The sequence below is a fragment of the Symsagittifera roscoffensis genome, chromosome 4 (assembly GCF_963678635.1).
Source record: "Symsagittifera roscoffensis chromosome 4, txSymRosc1.1, whole genome shotgun sequence".
Lineage (NCBI taxonomy): Eukaryota > Metazoa > Xenacoelomorpha > Acoela > Convolutidae > Symsagittifera > Symsagittifera roscoffensis.
The window spans coordinates 67,532,017-67,555,475 of NC_087065.1; the positions used below are offsets into that span (position 1 = coordinate 67,532,017).

At 34.3% G+C, this 23,459-nt stretch overlaps 1 protein-coding gene across 1 annotated transcript in view; it reads left to right on the top strand.

Moving 5' to 3' along the window:
• Positions 1–915: 915 nt before the first annotated feature.
• The window catches only part of LOC134843910 (uncharacterized), a gene marked incomplete at its 5' end in the record, with an annotated part of 38,554 nt that continues 16,010 nt past the window's right edge, over positions 916–23,459 (top strand). The window contains 2 exon segments of the mRNA XM_063860250.1: positions 916–958; positions 10,405–10,839. Of these exon segments, the coding sequence (XP_063716320.1) occupies positions 10,530–10,839 (310 nt within the window).

Sequence of the window (23,459 nt, forward strand, 5' to 3'; positions counted from 1 at the left end):
TTCTTTTATAAATTCCCTTTTTGAGGTGAAAATTTGGTTCCGAATTTCACAAATTAACTTGAACCACTATAATTTTGGTATTTTTGAGCGACTTTTGGTCTCTTTGATTTATGTCTAGTCTTAATTCAATATTTAGTTTAAATCAGCTTAATATAAATCAGTCTTGTAGGTACGCGACTTTCTGCCCAGACTGTGAAAGTGGTGAGAGTCTAAACATAAGTAGCGAAAGTGTATAAATAGGTCGCGACCTTTGCGAATTCGGTTAAAATCTTGGAATAAGGCGTTATATCTACTTTTTAGGCTTTATATGCAACTTTATATCTAGGCTTTCGCACTATGAAATCCGACCGAGATTATGCGGTTCGGGTCGTGGTTTGAAAAAAAAATTCCACCGAAGAAAGCTGTCAACAAAGAAACAGAACCATCATGGACATAAAACGCGGACTTTTACCAGAATTATAATGTTTTGGATTCTAAACTTTATGCCAAATATATATTTGAAAGTTGGTACGCCCGTGCCACAAATAAATCCATGCTACAAAAACATTTCTGATTGAAAGTTCTACAACAATCTTTCACGCAACGACCGCTTGAATATATCACCAGACTTTAGCTAGCATAACTTAGTTTGATTTTATTTGCAGCAATTGTTTTTTTTTCTATATTTAAAATAGTTGAACGTGCAAAAATAGTTTCTAACAATGTGCAGTGTGTTTTTTTGATGTTTCTAACTTCATAATATACGTAAACAAAAGTGAAACCATTTTTGATAACTTGTTCAAATTACTATCACTAGCTCGCAAACACGCATAGTTTTTTCAAATGTCGATTTTATTTAACTTTAACCTGCAGAAAATCAAAGATTTTTCTTTCAGTCATTAGAATAATTTCGAATCAACAAGTTTTAGTTATTAACTACTTTTAGTTATTAACAAGATATTAAAGCTTCTTTTGCCAGGTAAAGTTTTCATGATCAGTTTCAAAATCATAACCATTTTGGATGACTTGAGCTGTCGACATTTCTATTTTAAAAAATCGCAGCCTTCAAACTTTCGGTTTTAGTTTATTTATACTTTTCATGACGTACCGGTTATCAACTTGGGCGTGTATTAGAAAAGATTCTATTTTGGCTTCATTTCGCAAATTGTCGTGGAAGCGTATCTGAAAATTAGTTTTCCATTTTATCCAATGCCGTTTTCATTTTTTTCCAAGACGCTGTGCTGTTTCGGTTAAAATAAAAAAATGATATTTTTCAGTTGTTACCTGTTTTTTGAAGTGTTTGAAAATGACCACTTTTTATGTTTTGAATTAACTATTTACCAAGTGAATAGCTATTTTCTTAAATCGTTTGTCGCAAAGAAAAAATAATCCAATTTGTTGATCCAAACAACGCTTGAGAAATGGAGTCATCTGTATTTAGTTTGTGGCTTGTATGGGGGAAATCAAGCTATACATGAAAGCAAAAATTTACTTTTTTAAAACCCGATAGTCAGTGTCTTACATGATTACTCAAGTTCAGGGGCGGATTTAGGGGGGGCGGGGGGTTGGACGTTCCCCCTCCTCCTCAGGAATTCGACCCCCTGCCGACCCAAAGGGTCCCCCTCTGTACTATTTTGAGATATCCATTTTTGGTGACGGACCCTAAAATTTTTCTAAAGGCGCCTTGGGCGCCAATCTATATTAATTTTGAGGGGGGAGCGCGCGCCAAAAAAACGCGATTTTTTGGTTAAAATTTTCCAAAAAGTGCCTGAAAACGCCTTTTTTGGCCCGGTTTTTCAAAATTTTGTCTGCGGCGCAGAAATTTTGGTAAAAACAGGGTCTTTGTAGTGCTTTAGGTGAGCTCAGAAAATCAATTTGCTCAACCTAAAAACAGTCGTCAAATTTTTTTGAAAATCCCCCCTCCCCTCGAGAAAATCCCAGATCCGCCCCTGCTCAAGTGCTTGACAAAAATTGTCAGCATATATCATCGGCGCAAGTTGTGAGTTGTTTGTTTCAATTAAAATTGTTGCAAATTATTTTGCAAAGATTTTTTGATTGTTTCACTGTTTATCTCGAGCTGCTCTTAAAATGGCGGCTAATGAACTGACTCTTTCTTTTGATTAGAAACTGATAAAAATGTTTCCCAATGGCAGCCATTCAATTTTAGTCCTCTTGCATAAGCTGGGTAGACAATGTCGTTTACGTCTACCTAGAAGGGGAAATCTTGAATAAATTGATACGTCTTCAAAATCAAAAACTGAATGTCATTTTGGAAGTCAAGTCAAAAAAATTTGAATTCGTGTTGCAAAATTTATCAAAAGTTTTTTTTCTGCCTTTTTCTTGTGACCAAGTGGGATACGAAAGCAAATTTCGCATTTTTTTGCAATAAATGTCAAAATATTCTAATAACGCGAAACTATTTTCCCACAAAGATTGCGGGAGGCAATAAAACAGTGTCGGAGTACAATGTTAACAAAAGAAAATGTTGTTGAGCAGTGCCGATAATCATCAAATTTCTGCACTGCTGAAGTTTTTTCGTTTTTAATGCTGTTGTAGATCGGCACTATTCAACGCCGTCAATTACGATCGAATTTTTCAACCAAGCGAGTACTTCTTAAAATTTGGGGTAAAATCAAGATACTAGTGTAATTTTTTTCGAATTATTTTAGATTGCATATCAGCTTCGGTTGATTTTTAATATAATACCAAGCTCTATTGCATCCATGTTATCTCTCAAGCTCAGAAAATTGCTGTATGAAATAAATTGAATGGAACATGGTCGAAACAAATGGTTAACTTAAGAATTTTGTTCGAAAGTTTTGATGCTTTATGCTGTCGAGGACTACTAACAGTAACAAATACATGAACAAAATTTTGAAGAAATGCGGAATATAGAAGCTTCGGTCTTTATCAAGACAAGTTTTGAGAATAGAAAAAATAGTTAACACCCAGTTTGTCGAATTAACAGTTTCAAACGCAATTAGTTTGGGGTTTGTGGGTTAGATCGAACCGGGGGTTGTTCGTAATTTACTGATAAACTTCGAATGGTCCACAGTCATCATTTCAAAAGCCAAAACTCGGTTAATTCAACAAAAGATATAAGCAAGCAACATAATGAATTAAGATTGCGTGACACTATAAATTTGCAGCTAAAAATTTCTCTTTTCGGGGGCCGAAAAGGTCGAAATTGATTATCTTTACCTTTTAAGAACTTGATTTTACGTTATTACTAAGTTTGAAAAAAAAATAAAAAAATAATTTGAACCAAGAGAGTCTCGAGCTCGCGTCGAAGAACATCTCGTATAGTTAATTGTTACCTATGCCCAGTTGCTGTAGCTTTCGGCCATTGCGCCTTGACTGTGTCTAACTTAATGTTTTTAAAGTTCAAGCTTTATATTCGTATTTCAATTAAACATCATCCGGCCCCAAAGGAGCGAGGACAAACAAGAGTTTTGCATGAGGATGATATAAATCTCTGCAGCAGTTTTCAGGAGTGCGGAGCTGTTGATCGCATCTTTGCCATAGTTGTGACCTAGGATATGGGCTAGGATATAGTACCCACTGGGTCAACTTTAATCGATACTTCAGCAAGATCTACAAACAGTCGTGTTCAGCGGGTTTGTGCCACTAATGGTGTTTTTGAGATAAAACATGTGCTCTCGTAATCATCAAGTCAAGATGGCGTTGTTATAAGATTGTGCACGCAAGTAGAGCTTGCGGTGATCAATTGATCGCCCGTAAGGACTGAAGGATAACTCACGGAATGCTATGTCCCACTAAGAAATATTCACGCAACTTTCTGGCTCGTGGAACAGTCTTTAAACGCGCAGATACTAAAGACTTTCTGTTCAATTAAAGTCTTTAGTATCTGCGAGTTTAAAGACTGTTCCTCGAGCCAGAAAGTTGCGTGAACACCTTGCTTGAAAATTTCTTGCCAGAAAATTGCTTGAGAATTGAGTAGAACACTGTTTTGCAAGTATGTACAATCCTTTTTCACTAGCCCCGATGGTGTGGCGTTGTTGAATGGTTGTATGTCTCTTCTATACATTCCTGTACAAGAAGGGCGGGTAAGGTCCTTCCACTCTCAAGCGCAAATTACGCAGTTGATTTCAATGTTGCAAAGTAAGGACTTTAATATTCAGATGTCATAAACCAACTAGATTAAACAACGTAGATAGTCCATAGAATAATGCTCATGATGGTTGTGCAGATAAGCTACAAATGACTTCGCTAAAAGGTGACCATCAAGGTGTCACAATTGATATCCAAGTATTGCATCAGTGTAATGATGCAATTTTGGATTTAATCGGGAGATGAACGCTACCATGCGTAACAGCTTGATAAATGAGCTGGATTGAGGCCAAATTATAACGGGTTTGATGGTCGACCGATATGCGACAAAATTAGAGGCGGTAACAATAACATCATCAACGGGACCTTGGAAACTTTTTTTTGTTACTAAGTCAACAATTAGACAGAATGGTCAGTCACGGGTTCTTGAAAAGCTTGGATCTTGCATTCAGTTGCTGATTTCTAAAAAGTCGGTGGCATTGACTGGAGTACCTGTACTCACCCGGATTGAGCCCGTATCGACATGATATCAATTGTCTACGGTGGTGACTTTGCTTACCAGTATTTTGCTTACTTGGTAAGCGACGAAAAATGGTTGCTTCGATGACGAATGGAATGGAGCCACTGGAGAACGGTTATGCTGTTTGTCCACATAAAGACACCGTTTACCGTTTACGGCGCGTGGCCAACAGGGAAGCTTACAATTCGAGATTTACATTGCAATCGCTGGCGCTAGTCGGGTTTTAGCCAGAATAGAAGAAAATTTCGGGAATAAAAGAAGATCTCGGGAATATTCAACGAAGAAATCCAACTGCATAGAATTCTTCTTGAAAGCTATTGCCAAACTTATGCATATATATTTTTTGTCTTTTGCAGATGGAAAATAGCAGCACGTAAATGTTAGCTGACCTCAGATGGGTATGCCCGAAAACCATTCGGAAACGTATCAGTTGAGTTTTCCGGAAGGGGTCATCCCACTGTTAACCACTGATTATTTTAAACTTTTTTAAGAGGAGACTGCTTTCAAAGTGTATGAAGCTCCCAACCCAATAGAAAACTGAAGAAAACCGTGAAAAAATTAAAAACTGAGGACTCAAAACCTTGGAATCTTGCGTTTTGTACGTAAATTTATGTTTTTCAGTTTTCTATTTACACCTCGACTGGGAACTAATATGTCATGTATGCGGTCCCACTTTAAACCTAATACATGTGATGTCTTATCTTGACTGTCTAAGGTTTTTGACGTGACTTAATTTGTTGTTTGAAGTGCTTAACTGGTTTTGTATATCATTTCATTACCTACAAACTTTGTCAATTTAGATGTTTTTAGTTTAGGAATTTCTATGTGGTCATTCTTTAGTTTCAAAGCTTCATCAGGCGTTTCGACAAGACAAGATAATTGCCCATACATAAGTTTTGCACTACTGCAGAAGCTGTTTCTGAAAAACAGGCTTTATTGTCACGGCTTGATTTCTTGAATTGCGAAGCAAGCACATGCATGGATTCCCGAGCTTCGGATATGTATCGGTTGTTTTGGTAAAATGTCAGATCGTTTGTGGTTTTCTTTCGCCACTTGAATCGCAGTGATTATGATTGTTGATAATCCGCAGCTGTAGAACGCCAAGCTGTAAGAACATTTCTGACATATCAGCAGATACTGCATATTGACGCTGACCGAAGTTTTTGATGCACTTCTGGACCAACCAGAAGAGATTTGTTGAGGGAGGATCCGTGAAATATAGATCATCCATTGAGGACGCGCCAAAATTTTTCCGGCTTGTTGTCACCGGATGGCGAGGAAGATACTCTGTGGTTTGCCTCTTGAGTATAACGTTGTCAAAATCATCTTGAAAGTTTTTGGACACTACTCTTAAAGTGTTTCTGTTTTTTCGAAGCATTTTCATACAACTTTAAAATTTAACGGCCAGAAAACTTTTTCGGTATGTTTATGTTGCTGTGTTTCTTAGCTGTGTTAGCCTTGCATTTGTGGGCTGTAGTAAGCAGGTCAAACGCCTATTATCAGCTATAAGAACCAAATGGTTGCATTATGTTTGTGACATATGCAGAAGATCCCAACTGTAGTGCAAAAAATTTAACAATAATACCACCGTGTTGAGGTTGCAAGCCTCCTAAAAGCATGATCTGTGAATAATTATGCAATTGAAGATGAATAAATGTCGTTTGTACCGATGAAAAGCATGTAGGTTGAGCAAGAATCGAAAGCGGAGGGAGGCTAAAACTTGAGTTTAACAATTGAGATGACGTATATAAGGTATGTCGACTAGACAATTGTTTGTGAAAATTACGTTGACGTAATTAACTGCCAGAGTTGATGGGCTTAATTGATGCTGATGAGAGAGCAGTTTTTGTTTTGAAACATGTTGGAACAGCGAAGGAAATACACTCCGGATAAATTGCTACCGGTAAGTAAGATGAGTCAAAGAAATTGAAACGGTTAAATGGCTGTAAGCCATCTCGAGGAGCAACATCCATTTCATTCGTTGCTTGAGATAAGGTACCTAATTAACGATGAAGACATCCACCCAGTCTTCCGTGGAAAAACATTTCGAGTTACGCTGGATGGCAGAATTATCTTGTTAATTTTAAAATCCATCCCTGATTTGTCGTCTCTAAGATCAATTTCGACAATTTTACTTATGATTGTGTTGGACAAACTGTTCTTGTTGCGACTCGTTTGTCTTTTATTCAAGGCAATTATCAGACTTTTTCTACCGTTTAAATTGCCTCGCGATGCACTTTTCTGACTTCAAGTTCACGTCGTGTCAAACCTAGATTGTGCTAAGCTGCAATGGTTTGATCTGCTGAAGATAGTAGAATGTTTAGATTCTTGAGATTGTTCATCTCTTAAATTCAAACGCTCAGTTTCATTCAAGTTTAGGTATTTCTGTGTTTCTTTCAGCAGTTTGTTGTGGACGTCGGCTATTTTTTTTTAACCACAGTTCAAATTTTGCGAGCTTTTTAATTGGCTCATCTTTATAATTAGTGAGCAGGCCTAATTCATCATTTTTTTTTCTTGTAGCGTTTTCTTATACTGCCTCACATTGATTGATCAGCTTAACAACTTTAACTTGCCTTTCATTTGACGGGAGAGAGCCTCCGAAATCAAAAGGATGTTGATAAAATTGCTCCTCATTTTTCCTACGCCTCTCAAGAGACTACGTCTCTCATCCATTTTTACTTGACTGGGCGTGTTTGACATTACTACAAACTGAACTCAGGTGCAGAATGTGTGAATGTTGACTTTCCGAAGAAAAGGGTGTTCAAGTCAAGTGTTATGTCACTCCTCAGATTTTCACAGAAAAAAAAACGGAGTTGCAAGATGATCGTCACACTTTAATTTAGTTTTAAGGGAAAAATAGTCCAGCTTTCAGATTCTGTCGATAGGTAAAAAAGATATAGTCATAAATTCAACAACAGCTTTTGCTTTTTTAATTTTGAGAAGGATTTAATAATAGCTCCTGACTGTCGTAAATATTTTTAGTTCAAGGTGAACTTGCTGATGAATTTCAAGATAGGCACAATAATAGCTCATCTTTCGCTTTTCATCTTGATATTATACCGGTCGTTACACTTAATAACAATATACTAGATGAACATAGGAAAAGGTAGAAGCTCGGGGTAATAATACAATGACAGTTTATAACAGCAGTTATATCATGTTTATTTGTTTTCTGCGAGAGAGATCTGTTTTTATTACAAGCATGTTGGCTGACAGAAATACTAGGCAAATGTTGCCAGGTTACTATATCGTTCCTTTTAGATAAAAAATTTTAGATAAAGTGAAATTGAGCCTTTTTTCATTTTACTGCTTTGTAATTGAAACTCAAAACAAGAATAGCAAGACAAAAACCAGAAAATGATTTTTGCGATTTAGGAGGTTGCGGTTTTGGATTGCGATTTCGGAGTGGGAGATATTACTAACAAGCGGCTTGGATGTAAATTTATGGATTCATTCGACAAAGAAATTGAAAAAAGATGAAAATCAAGTTGAACAGATTTTGAGAATTCAACCGCTGCGCGGAAAAAAGAGTAGTTGGAATTTTCAAAGAGATAGAATTGATATATGGCTACGGGTCTATCAGAAAGTTAAGTTACGAAACGCTTACGTTATCTCTGCTTTTCGTCTAAATTTTGAAAAATTCAGCGTTGATCATCCAAAATGTTTCCAAAAGGTTTTCTAATTTTTTAAACATCCTTGGAGTTGACTTCCGATACTCATATTCAGACTGCTTGAATTCCGGTACTCATATTCAAACTGCGTGAAAAAATTTTGATTATGCCGAATTTTAGCAGCCCTTTTTTGCTACCTTACAAAAAATTATATGAATTTTTTTTATAGGTTTTTATTGATAATTTTTTGCGTTCAGTTAGTGGTCACATTTTGTGAAAGCTCTCGAACACATTAAATTTGATAATTGAGCACATATGATTCAAGGCAGGTTGGCAACAATCAATACCTTTTGTACAGCTCAGTATTGAAAGTAGCATACAGAGTTTTTTCTGTGAACTTTTTTTGTTCCGCACTTTGCACTTTTTTGGTAGATGGCGTGACACCATTGTAAACTCCAACTACCGTGTCCCTCTTTCTGATGAGCAGTCATAATTCTTACCAAAGCTGTTACACTTCTTGCTGGGGACACCTCCGACTGTCTGCTTCCACTATCGCAATAACTGTATTAGGTCTTACGCGATACCTGTAAAATGGTATTTTTTGCCACTTCGGCACAAATATTGAATAGGCCTCTCCCAGTCCCAAAACACCTGAACATGCCTCTGTTTGAAGCTAACTCAAAACCTGACGTAAAAGCTGACATGTCTTCAGTTTGTGATCAGAATTAAGCCAATGTGACTCGTTGTCCTACTCGATGAGTTAATAGGTTTGACGGATTACGATTGGTTTTCGCGCAGTTGCAACTTTGCCTCGATACATTTGTCAAGAATTATCGGGTTGCTGTCAAACTTTTACTGATTTTTGTCTAAATAACTTAGCATTCGACTATGTTTCTACCTCTATTCGTTTGGGGTCAGATCCTCAACGAACACTCTATAAATTGCTGTAATGGTACGTAAATTTAGCATCAATGATTGACAGCAAATACATCAGTTTGGAGTCAACGTTTTTTCTTTCAGAGGTGAGAAATGGTCAACACCAATTGGTTTTACAATGTATAAGTTTTTTATTGCTTAATCATTTTATAAAAATTGTAAAACACTTTCCGCCGCGAGATCCTCATACCCGCGCCGAAGGACTTTTTATAGTCAATTAAAACCTATCTATGCGCACTATGCGCAGTTGCGCTATCCTTTCGGCCAACGCTCCTCTCTGTTTTTAATTTAAAGCTCTTTTTAATTTATAGCTCTTTTTAATTTATAGCTTTTATAGCTAATTTATATGCTTTTATAGTTCTAACTTACATTCATACTTCAATCAGAGTAAACATTACTTTGTACTTTACATTGTGTATCGGATTATGATTTTCGCAAAAAAAAAATCAAAAAAACTTTTTAAAATGATTTTGGAACACTTCTTAAAAGGGCAGTCCGAACATTCAGTGCTTTTCCCTGATATGAGCAGTCTGGTTAGTACATAAGCCAACCGAAGTAAAAGCCAGCTACCATATCAGCCGGCCAAAAATCCTTAATTTTTATATAACAATTAAGTAACATTTAACAGTTACGTAAGTCATGCAGTTTTCATTCATCTAACGTTAATGATTTATACTTAGGTTGATTTATTACTACTCATTTTCTTATCAAGAACTACTCAATACTAAAGACAAGAGGAGCATTCAAGGTTTTACTCTGATATACAAACAAGTCCTAATATAATCTAGTTTGTTTGAAGTATATGATAAATTCTATAATAGGAAAATTAAATGATGAGAATCTAAAAGAAATTAACTAGTTAAATTTCAGATTTTGAAAGATATTTGAACAGGGTTGTGGAATGAGTTGTATGAATGTACATTTTTTACTGGCTTAACAAAAGATTTATAATTTATGAACAGTAATTTTTGTCGCGCGCAATCCTACCCAATTTTTTTTGTTTTTTCCTAAAATTTTTTGCAGCGCGACTCGTAAAGGGTAGAATGATAGGGTTGTGGAATGAGTTGTATGAATGTACATTTTTTACTGGCTTAACAAAAGATTTATAATTTATGAACAGTAATTTTTGTCGCGCGCAATCCTACCCAATTTTTTTTGTTTTTTCCTAAAATTTTTTGCAACGCGACTCGTAAAGGGTAGAATGATAAGTTTACGTTCAATTCCAGCAGCTATTTTTTTAATGAAATGCATGCTTTAACTCTTAACTCGTCGTGATGTTTTGTTTAGGTCCTTTTCCAAATCCCAGCCCATAAGGCCAAAGCATCTGTCAGAAGCTGGACCAAATTGAATCTTCTGCTCGCAAAGTCCCCATACCAGAAGAGAATTAGTGTCACTGCTGTCGTTTAACTACTATGGAGACACTTAGACGCATACCTCTATGTGGTGTGGACGATGACACTTCAGTTGAGTGTCGCGGGTGCACTAATACTTTCCATTACACGGAGGACACATTTGAGATTCCATGTGGGCATTGTCTTTGTAGGAAATGTGCAATACAGCTCGCTTCAAAGACGAATCAGCAATGCCCAGACGAGCATTGCTTAAGTCGTAAGTTGCGGCCAAGTCAACGTGCTGCAATTAAACTCAAATTCACGGACTACCCAATCAGACCCGGATTTGCTCTGGACAACAACGCAATGGTTTTGCCACCTCCAGAACAAGGTTAGTTCTTTTTTAAAGTTTGAGCATTTTTTTTGCTTTCCCTCATTTTATATTTTTTCATGCAATCATGCACCGGAGTTTTACTGATAAAATTCATTCTAACGGAAAATTGATGTCTTATATATTTTCATAATGATCCATCATTGCTGCACAATAAAACGATTTCAATTCATTGTAATCAATTAACCCATTTTAGCCGCGATACAATTAAACTAAGCTTGTTTCTCTACAAAAGATCCGGTAGCGCGATTCTTTTGAACTGCATTAGATAATCAATGTTTTGGGTCTTTTTTTTATTAAAAAAAAGAAGTTGCTTTTAAATAAAGAATACTCACGTATTACGACTCAATAATTATTCCAATTTTTTTGGTTTTACATCCTTTTTTTGCTATCATTCTACGTTTTTTTGTTAGGTGATTCTTGAATTCTAAAATTGATCGAAAAATTAAATTTAATTGCAAAATTCGGAAGAATCACGTTCTGACTAAAATAGCTTCTGATAAAAAAAAGCATCAGCTTCGTCTAACCATCGAGCATGGCCTTTGGGGAATGAATTCTTAAAAAATTAGGGACATAATTTTTGTGGATCATGGACATGGTGTTTATTTATTTTACAAAAAAATTGTAAGTCGAAGATAGAAAAGAATTACCTCCGTACCTCCGAGTTGAGCCAAAACGTTCCATTAATCGGATGATGTTTTTCATCAGATCAAAAGGGGTCAATGATCAGGTCAAAGAGGGACTTGAAAAACAACAAGCTCAGTTTTCAAAAACAATGACAAAATTTTAGGAAATAGCTATCCATTTTCTGAAATCTCATCGTAAGAATACCAAAGTTTTTACAATATTTCGTTTTGCAGCTGAAACTTTTTGAGTTTTAAAAATTATTGAAAGTTAGATTTCGGACAAGAAAGCTGTCCGAAAATTGTTCATCAGTTTTAAAGTTCCAACCAAAACTTCCAACAACAGATTACGTTGTTTGGCCGTAAAGAATTTTTTTGTTCCATATTGAAGATTTAAACGAGACTAAATAAATGAATCCCTCAAAGCACCAAAAAAAACTTATAAGCTCAAAACCCTTGTTAGAGTTTTGAGAAATAACTTACAAATGTCTGACTGTATCTTCAAATCGCATTTTCCAGTAGGGTCAAATTTTTATCATTAAAAGCAAATTTAAAGGTTTGTTTTCGCAATGGTGGAACCTGATCTAAACTACATTTTATTATTGGACATAATTTAGATATTTTATCACTATAAAATGTTTAATATTAACCAATCATGATCCATCTAACTAACAACCCACTTATTTGTAAGTGCTGAAATTACTTGTAGTTTCAGCACCAGAGAGATTTGAATTTAACTTAGAAATTAGTTACCTCTCCAAGAGAACTTCAGCAATCGCAATAAGCCAGTACACTCTAGATCTATTGAGCATAGCAGAGACTAGTTAAACACCCTGAGACTAGTAGATATAAGAGTAAGATTAGGATCGGTATTAGACTAAGAAGTTGCACGAATCTATCCGGCCGAAAATAAGATAGCGTGACAAGCAGACGGTGTACCCTATCCGAAATTACTCTATGAGTTACAGACAAAGGATCTAACTCAATTATGTCTTAAATTCGAATTTGCTTCCCGAGTGGCGTTTTTGCCTCGGAAAGCGTAACTCACATCAACAGTTTTACAAGGGCTGTTTGAAGCTAAAGTCATAAAACTCATTGTCATTACAATCCGGTCTTTTTACTCTATAGTTCTCAGTGCTCGTTAACGTTTCTCGAGCGCATGCGTTTCTTAGACGACCGTCACCCTAGCATTGTACATTCTCCGTAATTTTGTTTCGGAGAAACTGAGCTGAGTTAATTTCAACTCGTGAGTGTTATCGCTGAGGTGTTCGCTGACACTCAATTCATTTGTCCCTGGATTATCGGCTCCTCCCACTTGAAGAAGCTACTCGTGTTTTGGAGAAATTCAATTGACTGACAACTGATGCACTAAAAATGATAGAAAGGGTTCTCGGTTGTACGGGGTGTCCTAAAATTATGGTTTGTAACAATTGAGGAAAAACCCCATTTAGTAGTTCAACATCATTGGAGTCCCTCCAAATCCAAAACATAGCTCAGCAAAACTGAAAGCATAGTCAAAACTGAGAGTTTTCGTCCAAAACCATTTTGTTTTTGAAATATCCGATGATAAGAGTGAAAAAATTTTGTTACATACTCACAGATTGCATACTGCATCAACTTTTGATTTTCCGCTAGAGTCTTGTCGGTATAAAACTAACCACCTCATTAACATCAAATCAAGAAGATCCAGACACCACACGGGCTAGACTACAGAGTGAAGGAGTTGCGTGAAGCAATTGCGCGACCAATTACGAGACCAAACTGTGCATTCTGTGCATTTTGAGTGGATTCCGCAACAAGCCAAAATCAAATTTGTCGCGGAATCCGTAACATTGCTGTTTTCTTTGATTTTCTATTTTTTTTTGGTTTCCAGACACAAAGAGATAAAACACTGTAGCGCTCAAAATCGCTCCACAAAAAAGGCAATTTTGCGGAATCCGCAACAGTATATGCGGAATCCGGACCAGTTTATGGAAGCAGCAAACAAACAATAAGACGTGTATATAGTTAAAGTGAGCTGTTGCGGAATCGGCAACTGTAAGCGAAATCTGCAAGCTGTAAGCACTACCGGCAAGTTGTAGGTGAAGTCTACAGAAAAATGATGATCCCATTTGAATTTGCGGAATCTACTTACCTTTGCGGAATCCGGAACAACCAGCGATGTTCGCTCATAGCGGAATCCGCAATAAAACTAATGTGCTGACAAAACTTCTTTTACAATTATTTGTGCGCATAACTCAAGGAATTCTTGTTAGTTGAATCCATCTACAATTTGGATCATTATCAATAACTTGTCTCTGGATACCAGTGACCTGCAAATACTAAACTGTGCAAAAAAATTTTGACAATTAAACTTTTGAAAAAAAGGCTGAATTTAAGGCTGAAAATATCAAAGTTTAGTAGCGCATTGAATTAACAAGAAAAAAGATTGCCGAAAAAAAATTGTTTTTGCCCCGCGTAAATATTTCGGAGTATATTTACAGCATCAAATTATGAAGCGTGAAAATTAGATAGTATCGAGGCAGGTGAAAACAGAGATGTGCGTACCCGGCGTGGATATGGCTGAAATGGCAAAAGATGCATTCGAGAAGGCGAAGAGTATTCTTTACGATGTAAATATGTTGAAACAACATACATCCAGGGATTGATCCCTCGAAAGATTTTTAAGAAGTTTTTAAGAAACTGGTCCGAATAAAAAACTCCCAAAATAATTGTTCCTGTTTTTTTCAAAAGTCGGAACATTAATAAAATTATACAAATGCATTCCAGTAAACAAAATATGATATATCAACAGCGACTTTTTGGAGCAAGTTTGTCAAGAAAACACAAATCTTTTCGTATAACTAAGACCAGCAATTTGATGTTCACAGGTTTTAGAAAAGGTCCCTGGAAAAAAAAGTTTTTACAGAAATAAACTAAACGATATATGTTTGATTTATTTCATCTTGAATTATTGAACAGTGCGGTTTAAAAAATAGATTCTTACGGAATTAATAATTGGTCACCATTACAAAAATTACAATAACGGTCAAAAGTAACCGCAATTTTAGGTTGATACCCTCCAAAGTACTTGTTTTTAAAGTTTATTTTTGAAAAAATTTAGTTCTGATTTTGGGAAAAAATTTACAGATAACGTGTATTAAAACAAAAATTTTGCTTTTAAGGACCGATAGTTCCAGTTTTTGCCACTTGCCTTGAGTTTTTCATCGGAGTGAAGGTTTTCTCAAACAAGCGTAGTGAAAAATCTCAACGGGACAATTGATCAGGGTGAAACTTTACCTAAGTTGAGTGAAGTTTAATTATAGCAGACGGTGGAAACGAGCTTTTTGAACACTACACAATACAATATTTTGGAAAAAGCAGGAAATCAGGTTGTGCAATGATCAGTTTGTGTAGCTCTGATCAATTTTAGTCGCTTCGATTTTTTCTTTATCTTAAGGATGCAAACTTTTGCTTCCCCTTTTTTTGAACTTTCTTTCTTTTCCCAAGAAACTTTTAGATCAAATAAATATTGCGAGCGTAGTTGACCGTTAAAATACGTTTCGACTGAGTGTAAGATAAGCACTATGATGAAAACGTTATACAGCACTGACGACGGACACGAAAAGTGTACATTACATAATCGATGATCCAGAATAGTATCAATCCTTATAACTTATACTTCAAGCAGTCCCATCTGCAATCTTAATCATACTTCTTTTAAGTTCAGGAAACTTGGTACACGCAAAGACAGTGAATCAACTCCAAGTATTATGGAGCAGGATCTCATTGTACCCGGTTGACTTCCATAGTTTGCAATTCCATAATTAACGTGCATGAAGAAACTGCCAATCACACGAACTTCATACAGTTTTGCTGCCATCGAATCTAATGGTTCTTTGATTTTCTTGTTTTGTCCTACAAATGCGTTGTGTCGTCATAAAAATTTTTAATCATACTTTTTCTATTGCCCAAAAACGCTCACTGCCACCATCAAAAGAAAATAGAATGCCCGTTTCAAAACTTTTGGCTGTTTTTTTTTGTCATGCGCAAAACAAGTTTTGTACTCAAACAATCATTTTCAAAAATATGCATGCAAACTTTTTTTTTGTGTGCACAAAGTAGTCCAGCATACAAAAAACTTGGATTATTCTATTGTTTTTCTTAACGCTTTTTTCAAAAACGCTCAAAACTTTCGTTTCGTGTTGAAAATTTTTGTATGCAAAATCCAAAACAGTGCTCAGCAAAACTGAAAGCCACTTCACAAAACCAGAGAAGCCTTTGATGATCCCGATATGCCATCAGAAGAAGAAATTGAAACAGAAATTAGATTTTTTAAAAAGTAATAATATTAGTGGTGGTGTCGAAAATTCTGAAGAGTCCTTAGGGCGGAGTCATTCGCGGACGAAGTTCTGACTCCTCAAATAAAAATTTTTAAGAAACTAGAGGAAACATATTGAAGAAGCATTGGACTACTGGCCCAGCAGATTATGGATCCAAAAAAACTTAAGACAAGCTAAAAAAAAATTGAACGAGCGTAATGTAGAAAGGTTTTTAATAAGTAAAGTGGCTTACATAAAATATCATGCCCAAAAAGACATGCAAATTATCAATTATTTGTGCTTGCTCTTCATATATTTGAAGTTTGGTGTAAAGACGTAATAAAATTGCTCTCTCAAATAATGGAACAAAATTGCTTTTAGTTTGCGTAGACGTTTTATCTCGCTTTGGTCGTGTACAGACTATAAACTCAAACACAAAACTCAAAAGCAGGCAAAAAAACTTTGGCTGGAATTATTATTGAATCACCCAACCCACCTGACAAAGTGTGGACAGATCCAAAATTTTTGGCAGAGCTATGAAAATTAAAAAGTATCACCTTTTCAGTGGAGATACAAAGCACATTTGGCAGAAAGAGCTATCAGATGATCCTTGAAATCATTTTTTTTGGAAAATAATTTGGTGTGTTAAAGTTTTCTCGTTAAAGATCTCGTTCAGACAATTAATGATTGAGTCAACAGAGGCATTGGGATGGCACCTTCAGAGGTGACAAAGCAGCATATTTTGAGTTTGATAACCAAACAAAAATGAAAAATCCCCACACCAACCCAAAATTCCAGCTGATAGACCAAGTAAGTATTGCATCAATGAACAAATATTTTCGTAAATGCTACCATCAGCAACTCAGTGACGAGATTTATAAAAATGTCAAAATTTTTCAATTTCACCACCAGCATATAATCTACAAGATAAGGCAGGAAAAATGTACTTTCCCGAATGTTTTGGTGCACCTCTAAGACTTGAACTTGCAATTTCTCGAGAGACAGAAGAACGTATTGAAGTGTTGGCTATAGAAGAGCGACTGTTAACAGTTTCATTTGATCAAAACGGCAACGTTTTCAAACATGGATAACTATTCTCTGGAAAAGTCATTGGCATGTTTTCTCAAATGAAACTCAAATAAATGCAAACATATTGTTTTCTTATGCAAACAAGTCTCGAATAGTCAACACAATCAAACATGCTCCAGGTTGACCTTAGATAAAGATTGCAAGAGAGAATAACAAGTTTTTTCATGGCCCTTTGTATCGAAACCAGTTTTGTTTGTATCCAAATGTTCAATCACATCTGGCAGCTAGTCAATGAAAACCTATAGGTAACCAGGCGACTCAGCAAAATTGAAAAACTCGTGGAAGTTTTATTTTCATTTTGCCGGAAGAAGCAGTAAGCCTAAACACTAAAGGCAGAAAAATCAGGTACAATCAAGTCAACAAACTCAACCAGACCTTCCCGGTATTGACAGGACAAAAAGTTCAGAATTACAGTGAAACCACATAAGTTGTGAATTCACAGATGACGAGAGCGAAACAAAAAATACGCTTGCAATGAACATGCTTCACATTGAAGAAGAATACGAAACACCAATTGAATCGAATTACTAGATTTTAATAATTCTGATGAACAACAAATTACACAAAATAAGACAGACTATACTAAACAAGGATTCGACGGTAGTTCAAATTCGAATAACATATATCAAAATGCAACAAATAAAGTACAACCACCTAAAGAAAACATTTGGACACACAAACTTTACATACAAATTTATCGCCATTAAAAACCTCAAGCACACTAGCTACAGCAAAATGATCTAGTTTAACAAACTATGGAAAAATCCAATGATTCCTCGTTCCCACTCGAACAATCGAACAAAACAAGCTATTAAATAAACATTTTAAGCAAACATTTTATATCACAGACACAAAACACAACAATGTTGAATTTCCATTTATTACTAAAAATATACGCCCTACAAATATTCTAAATAGTAAATTACATATGAAAGTTTAATACAAGAACAAATGATACATCACTAACATTCTTTCAAAGATTAAAAAAAACAACCTCCTTTTTCTCTAAATTCTACTCCATATATAACCAAGAACGAGAACACCTGAAATCATTATCAGGATATGTATACATTTACTCAATAGGTCAATTACATCAATACATTACTAATAAAAAAAAACAACGACTATATATGTCAGGCTTTGATTTTAAACCGATTCATAAATTTTTCGAGTAGCAGTTTTTTTTATTAAATACAGAAAAAACAAAAGTTCAGATATAATCTCTCTACCTGTCTACAACAATTCCCCATATAAAATAACACTACCCTTAGGTCTATTAGGATATTGTGAAACAAATGCAACAATTTCTCCCACAATAGAAACAGCATATAGAGTATACTATGTTTTGAAAATATTGGACATATGTCGATCAACAATTCTTAATGAAGAATTATCAAATAATAACATAACTAGTGATTCAAAACGAAACACAAACTGTTTCACAAAAACACTTTATTTCAAACCAACAATGCAAACTTTAACATATACCACAAAACAGCAGAAATTTCTCACGATGTTCAATTTTCAACATTCGCAAATCACACAGCAAGAATTTGAAAAATTAGCAGAACTACTACTTTAATACCAAATGGTTTCAAAAAGCAATGTCCAATTAAAGTTTCAATTCATTTACAGGTTAAACTTAAAAGACTACTAGATATCTTGGAACAAAATTAAATCATTTCCCCATTTAATAAAGAAGAACAGCCAAAAGGAAATACATTCATATACCCCGTTATTAATCTCGCTAAAGGAGAATCAATAAAAAATTTTTTTAGATGCTACATACTTAAATTCAATCATCGACGAATCCAAATGCAATTGGCATATATAACCAATTCAAGTAAACGTCACAAAATTTTACGGAATTAACTTTACAACAGTTGAAATGAACAGCCCATATGGTCAAATGCCACTAGATGAGCAATCACCACGCTTAACACAATTCGTTATTGGAAATCAGCAATACGAATTCAATAGATTATTCTAAGGCAGCTTTTTCTGCATAGAGTAAAATTTTTCGACCACTCATTCTTAGCAAAAACGTTATAACCTATTTAGACGATGTTTTAAGCAATAATAAAAAGCAAATATTTCAAGTATTGAATAATTGTCACCAAATACTACTTAAAGAAAACATGAAAGCAGCCCCGGATATTATCAAAGGAAACATGATCACTCCATTAAAATCTCGCATAGACGCAATCGTAAGACATCAACCTCCATCAATTAAAAAGAAAATCCAAGAATTTCTTGGAGTGCTATTTTTTTAAGCAAAAACGTAAGTAAAAAGCAATTATACTTAAAACCATTTTATACTAGCCTAAGACAACAAAATAAGTTTGAATGGACAACAGAACACCAAAAACGATTAGGAGAAATAAAAAGAATTTTTACTGGTTATATATCAAATACGATTCCCGATCCAGATCAACTTTTTTCTGTTATGTGCGACGCTTCATACTTTGGCATCGGCTCAGCATTATTGCAGTCACATAACGGAACAAAAAAATGAATCTTATCTCAGCAAATTCAAGGCAATTTACACAAGCAGAACTTATACTCTCTATACTTATGAGAGAATGTACAGCTATAATATATACTTTCACACAATATGAGTTTTTAATCCCTGGATCAAAACATCCAACACTTTTATTTACAGACCATCAACCTATAGTTTTCTTATTTACACAAAAATCAAATCCAAACCACAGCTTTTACAAATTTCATTAAATCCTTATGAAATTTCCAAACTTACTTATAGTCTGAACTGCAGAAAAAATCTTATTTTACCAGATACACTCAGTCGAAAAACACCGCCCGAGTTAATAACAAGAAAAACAACAGCAGAACTACCGCTAAATATAAAATTTTTTCCTTGCAAAAGACGAAACGTCACCACGATTAGAATGCAAACATGCAGTAAATACCGACCTTAAAAATGTACAACTAAATAACTTACAACATTTCCCACTATATCTAGAATGGCAAAACAACCTTAATGAAGTAGATTTATTAAGAAATTCTACATTTCTTTTCAATAAAATTAACAATTAGAATTTTAAAAATGATTCAGACACATTAATCTGAAATTTTGAATTGAAATAACAAAACTCTTCATTCAAAAATCAGTATTGAGCTCAAAGCATTATTTTCGATACGCTGCATAATTGTGAAAGATCGTAGTATTTTTGATTTTATACTACAAACAAAAACATTCTCCATAAAATTTCATTTGATATTAATCGGACGAATCTGTTGAGAAAACTATCTGCACATCTTCTCTCCAAAGTTTTTCGTTTGGATATATTTCTGTTTCTAGTTAAAGTTTGCTCATTTAAAATAGATTCTTTTTCTATTGTCTTGTTTATTGCGATAACAATTTTTTTTTTCAAAATTAGAATAACAACAATTTTTCATTATCTATTTTGAAATAAACGAGTTAACTGATTATTAAACTTCTTATCTTTGTTTTGTTTTGATTCAAACATACTAAACACAAGTATTCCAATTAAGTCAATTTCAAATTAAATAGGTTAGGTGAGTTTTGTTAGCGCTAGTTCCCAGTCGCCGGTCAAACTGATTTGTTCCGCCAGAAAACTATTTTAAAAAAACGATAAAGTGTTATCCGAAAACATTTCAAACTTGCTTTTCATATTAAGTTGATGGAAAAAGTCATTGAAAAAGACAATTTTTTTGGTTTGTTTTTATCGATTGATTTGAAATTTTTATCGATAGTTTCGATTCAAAAATTTTCGAGAAAAATTAAAAAAAAATCAGTTTTTTTTCAGCTTTATGAAAAATGTTCATCAAAAAAAGATAGATTATTGTTAAAATAGTTTAGAAAACTTTCCTAAAAAATTGAAAAATTCATATCAAAGTTTTTTTGAATTCTTTTTAGCTTTTTAAAAATATAGTTTTTCAGATTTTTTATCAAAATTTTTTTTTAATAATAATGTTTATTTTGATTTGGAAAACTTTTTAACTCGTTCCTATCAAAAAATGATGGTTTTAACGTTATCTTTCGTTTTAGAAACAGAAGATGATTCTAAGAATTTGGTTTCTTTTTTTTTAAATGTTAACGTCACAAACTTTTATCTGATTTCAACAAAAAATCAACAATTTTCACAAAAATTAAAATTTTCTTGCAAAATTCAAGCGAAAACTTTTTTGTGTTTAATTGCTTATATCCGAATGGAGTTTCATCTTTTTTCTCGATCATGTTGATATGATGTTCTGATCAAAACAGTTAACTATCAAGAAGATAAAATACATAGTTTTTGTGAGCGTGAGATGATTGTCACAGCTTCTCATTGTCTGCATTTCCTTCTCATACACCATGTTCATCCATCTCTTTCAACGAATATAAATATTTTTCTAAAAGTAAACCTTTAACTCAACATTATTTTTGGGAAATAAAATTTAATTTTGGTATCGAAATTATATCGAGAAAGTTTGTACTAGAACATTAACTGGAGTTGTCTAACAATGGAAAATCAGATAGTTCATTTTTTACTAAAAAATAGTTTTAGCTCGCTCTTTCATATTCAATTTATGAAAACTTGTCTGAAGACTCAAAGGGAAAAATTTAAAAAGTTTTGGTAGAAAAAGGGATTTTTAAATTGCGATATATCATTATTATGAAAATTTAGAAATTTGTTAGAAAACAATCCAGACTGAACAAGATTGTTCTGTATCGGACTCAAAATCTCAATCTATGCTACCCAAATTACATGTACTTTGTGCTTTCTAAGTATAGGGTTTATATGTGGTTATCACTCGTCTGACTTTGGTTTCAATAAAATTTGAGAGGGGCTTTCGAACGAAAATTTTATCCAGTTTCAATCTGGTTTTATTCCGGTTCGGGAACCGTTGGATTTTCTTTCTCAGTCATGCTGTTAGCTTGTGATTTTGTGGCGTTAGATCGCTGCGTTGGTTAGATTATAATTCCTTCCCAACCGGGTTACAGGAAAGTTAAAACAAGTTAGAGTTGTTATCAGTGAAAGTTTAAAACTTGAAATTTATTCAATTAAACAATTTTTCCTGAGCGGAGCAAGTTGTGCGATTTGGAGAGAGTGTGTGATTTATGGGCAATTGAAAAATTCAAAATTACAAAAGAAGCGTCAAGAAAAAAATTAGTACTGTCAATTTATTTGCGCTTTTTGATGAATTTACAAAATTTTCATTAATTTACTGCAGTGGAATTTGAATTTTATGAACATATTGCATTTGAAAATGAAAAATTTACTGTTTGAAATATATACTGCAATTTGGTAACATGAATTTGAAATGTTTATACAAATAAGTTTTGATTTTAATTTTGTTTTTTCTTTAGATAGATGAATGTTGAAAACTAAAATATAAAGGTGAAACATTTTTATAAAATGATTAGTGTGTTTCAAATTTGGTACTGAACTATTTAATTATACTCACAAGGGATCGTCGTCGGCAAAAAAGTCCAGTTGGGAGTTTAGTGTTAATTGTGTGTGATGATTTGTGGAGTTTAGCAAGCATGCGGATGACGTTTTTATTCTGGAGGAGGGGCCATAGAAGCTCGAGTGCTCGGATGATAATAAGTTCTTCTTTAGAAAGTGAGAATTATTATGATGTGATTTGTATGAGGATATCTAATTTATGATTGTACTTAGTTTTGTGAAATTATTCTAAAATGTGGACTTCGGTGAGCTGTAAATATTCACTGGGAATGATTAGTGGGCAAATATTTTCATCCTCAGAGGATTTGGTTAGTGGGCAGAATATATACGTTTGTCTTATGGGGTCGTAATTTTGGAGGATGCCGTGGATGTTGGTGTTGTTAAAACAATAGGTGAAATATAGAAAATAAGTTGATGTTATTTTGAATTTAGAAAAAACTGAATCTTTTTTGTGGGTTTCGTACTGGTGTGTTAGTTATTTAGTGGTGTTGAATAAATTTATAATAACTTTATGTGTGGGTTAATTTAGTGCGTAACATTATCTCGTGTGAAAAGTGCAAGTCACCTTTTGTTGGTGTTAGGAAATGAAAAGTGAGTGAGAAATGATTAAACTCATTGAAATAGGAATCTTAAGCTTTTGTGTCTTATAGTGCTGTAGAAATAATATTATCATAATTTTTATTCATGCTATTAATTACAAATACATATTCGGATTATTTAAAAAAAATTCTCAGTCAATTGAGCGCCAGTATCTTTGTCTTCTTCAACAATCGTATCTTCCATGTATTGTGCAATTGCGTGATCGTAGTGGTTAATGGAAAACCTAATAGCTTTTTGTGCAACAAGTCTATTCATTGTTTGTGTTAGTCCAATGGTGGTAAATTGCTTTTCATGCCGTGCAATAGTTAATTGATGTAATCGGGATTGACAGAATCCATTGTCTTCTGGATTATTATACAAAGGGAGTGCTAAGGGGTTTGTGTAGTGATAGTGAGATGTCCATGATAGCAATGGGAACAGGCAATATTCATCTACGTAATTCAGTTGGTGGTCGTTAGTGCTAGTATTTGTGTAATGTGGGAAAAAGCGTAATTGATATCAGAGAAATTCTTTCGTATTAGTGTGCTGCCGGTGAAGAGCAAACAATCGGGGTGGTCGGGTCTGAGGAAGTG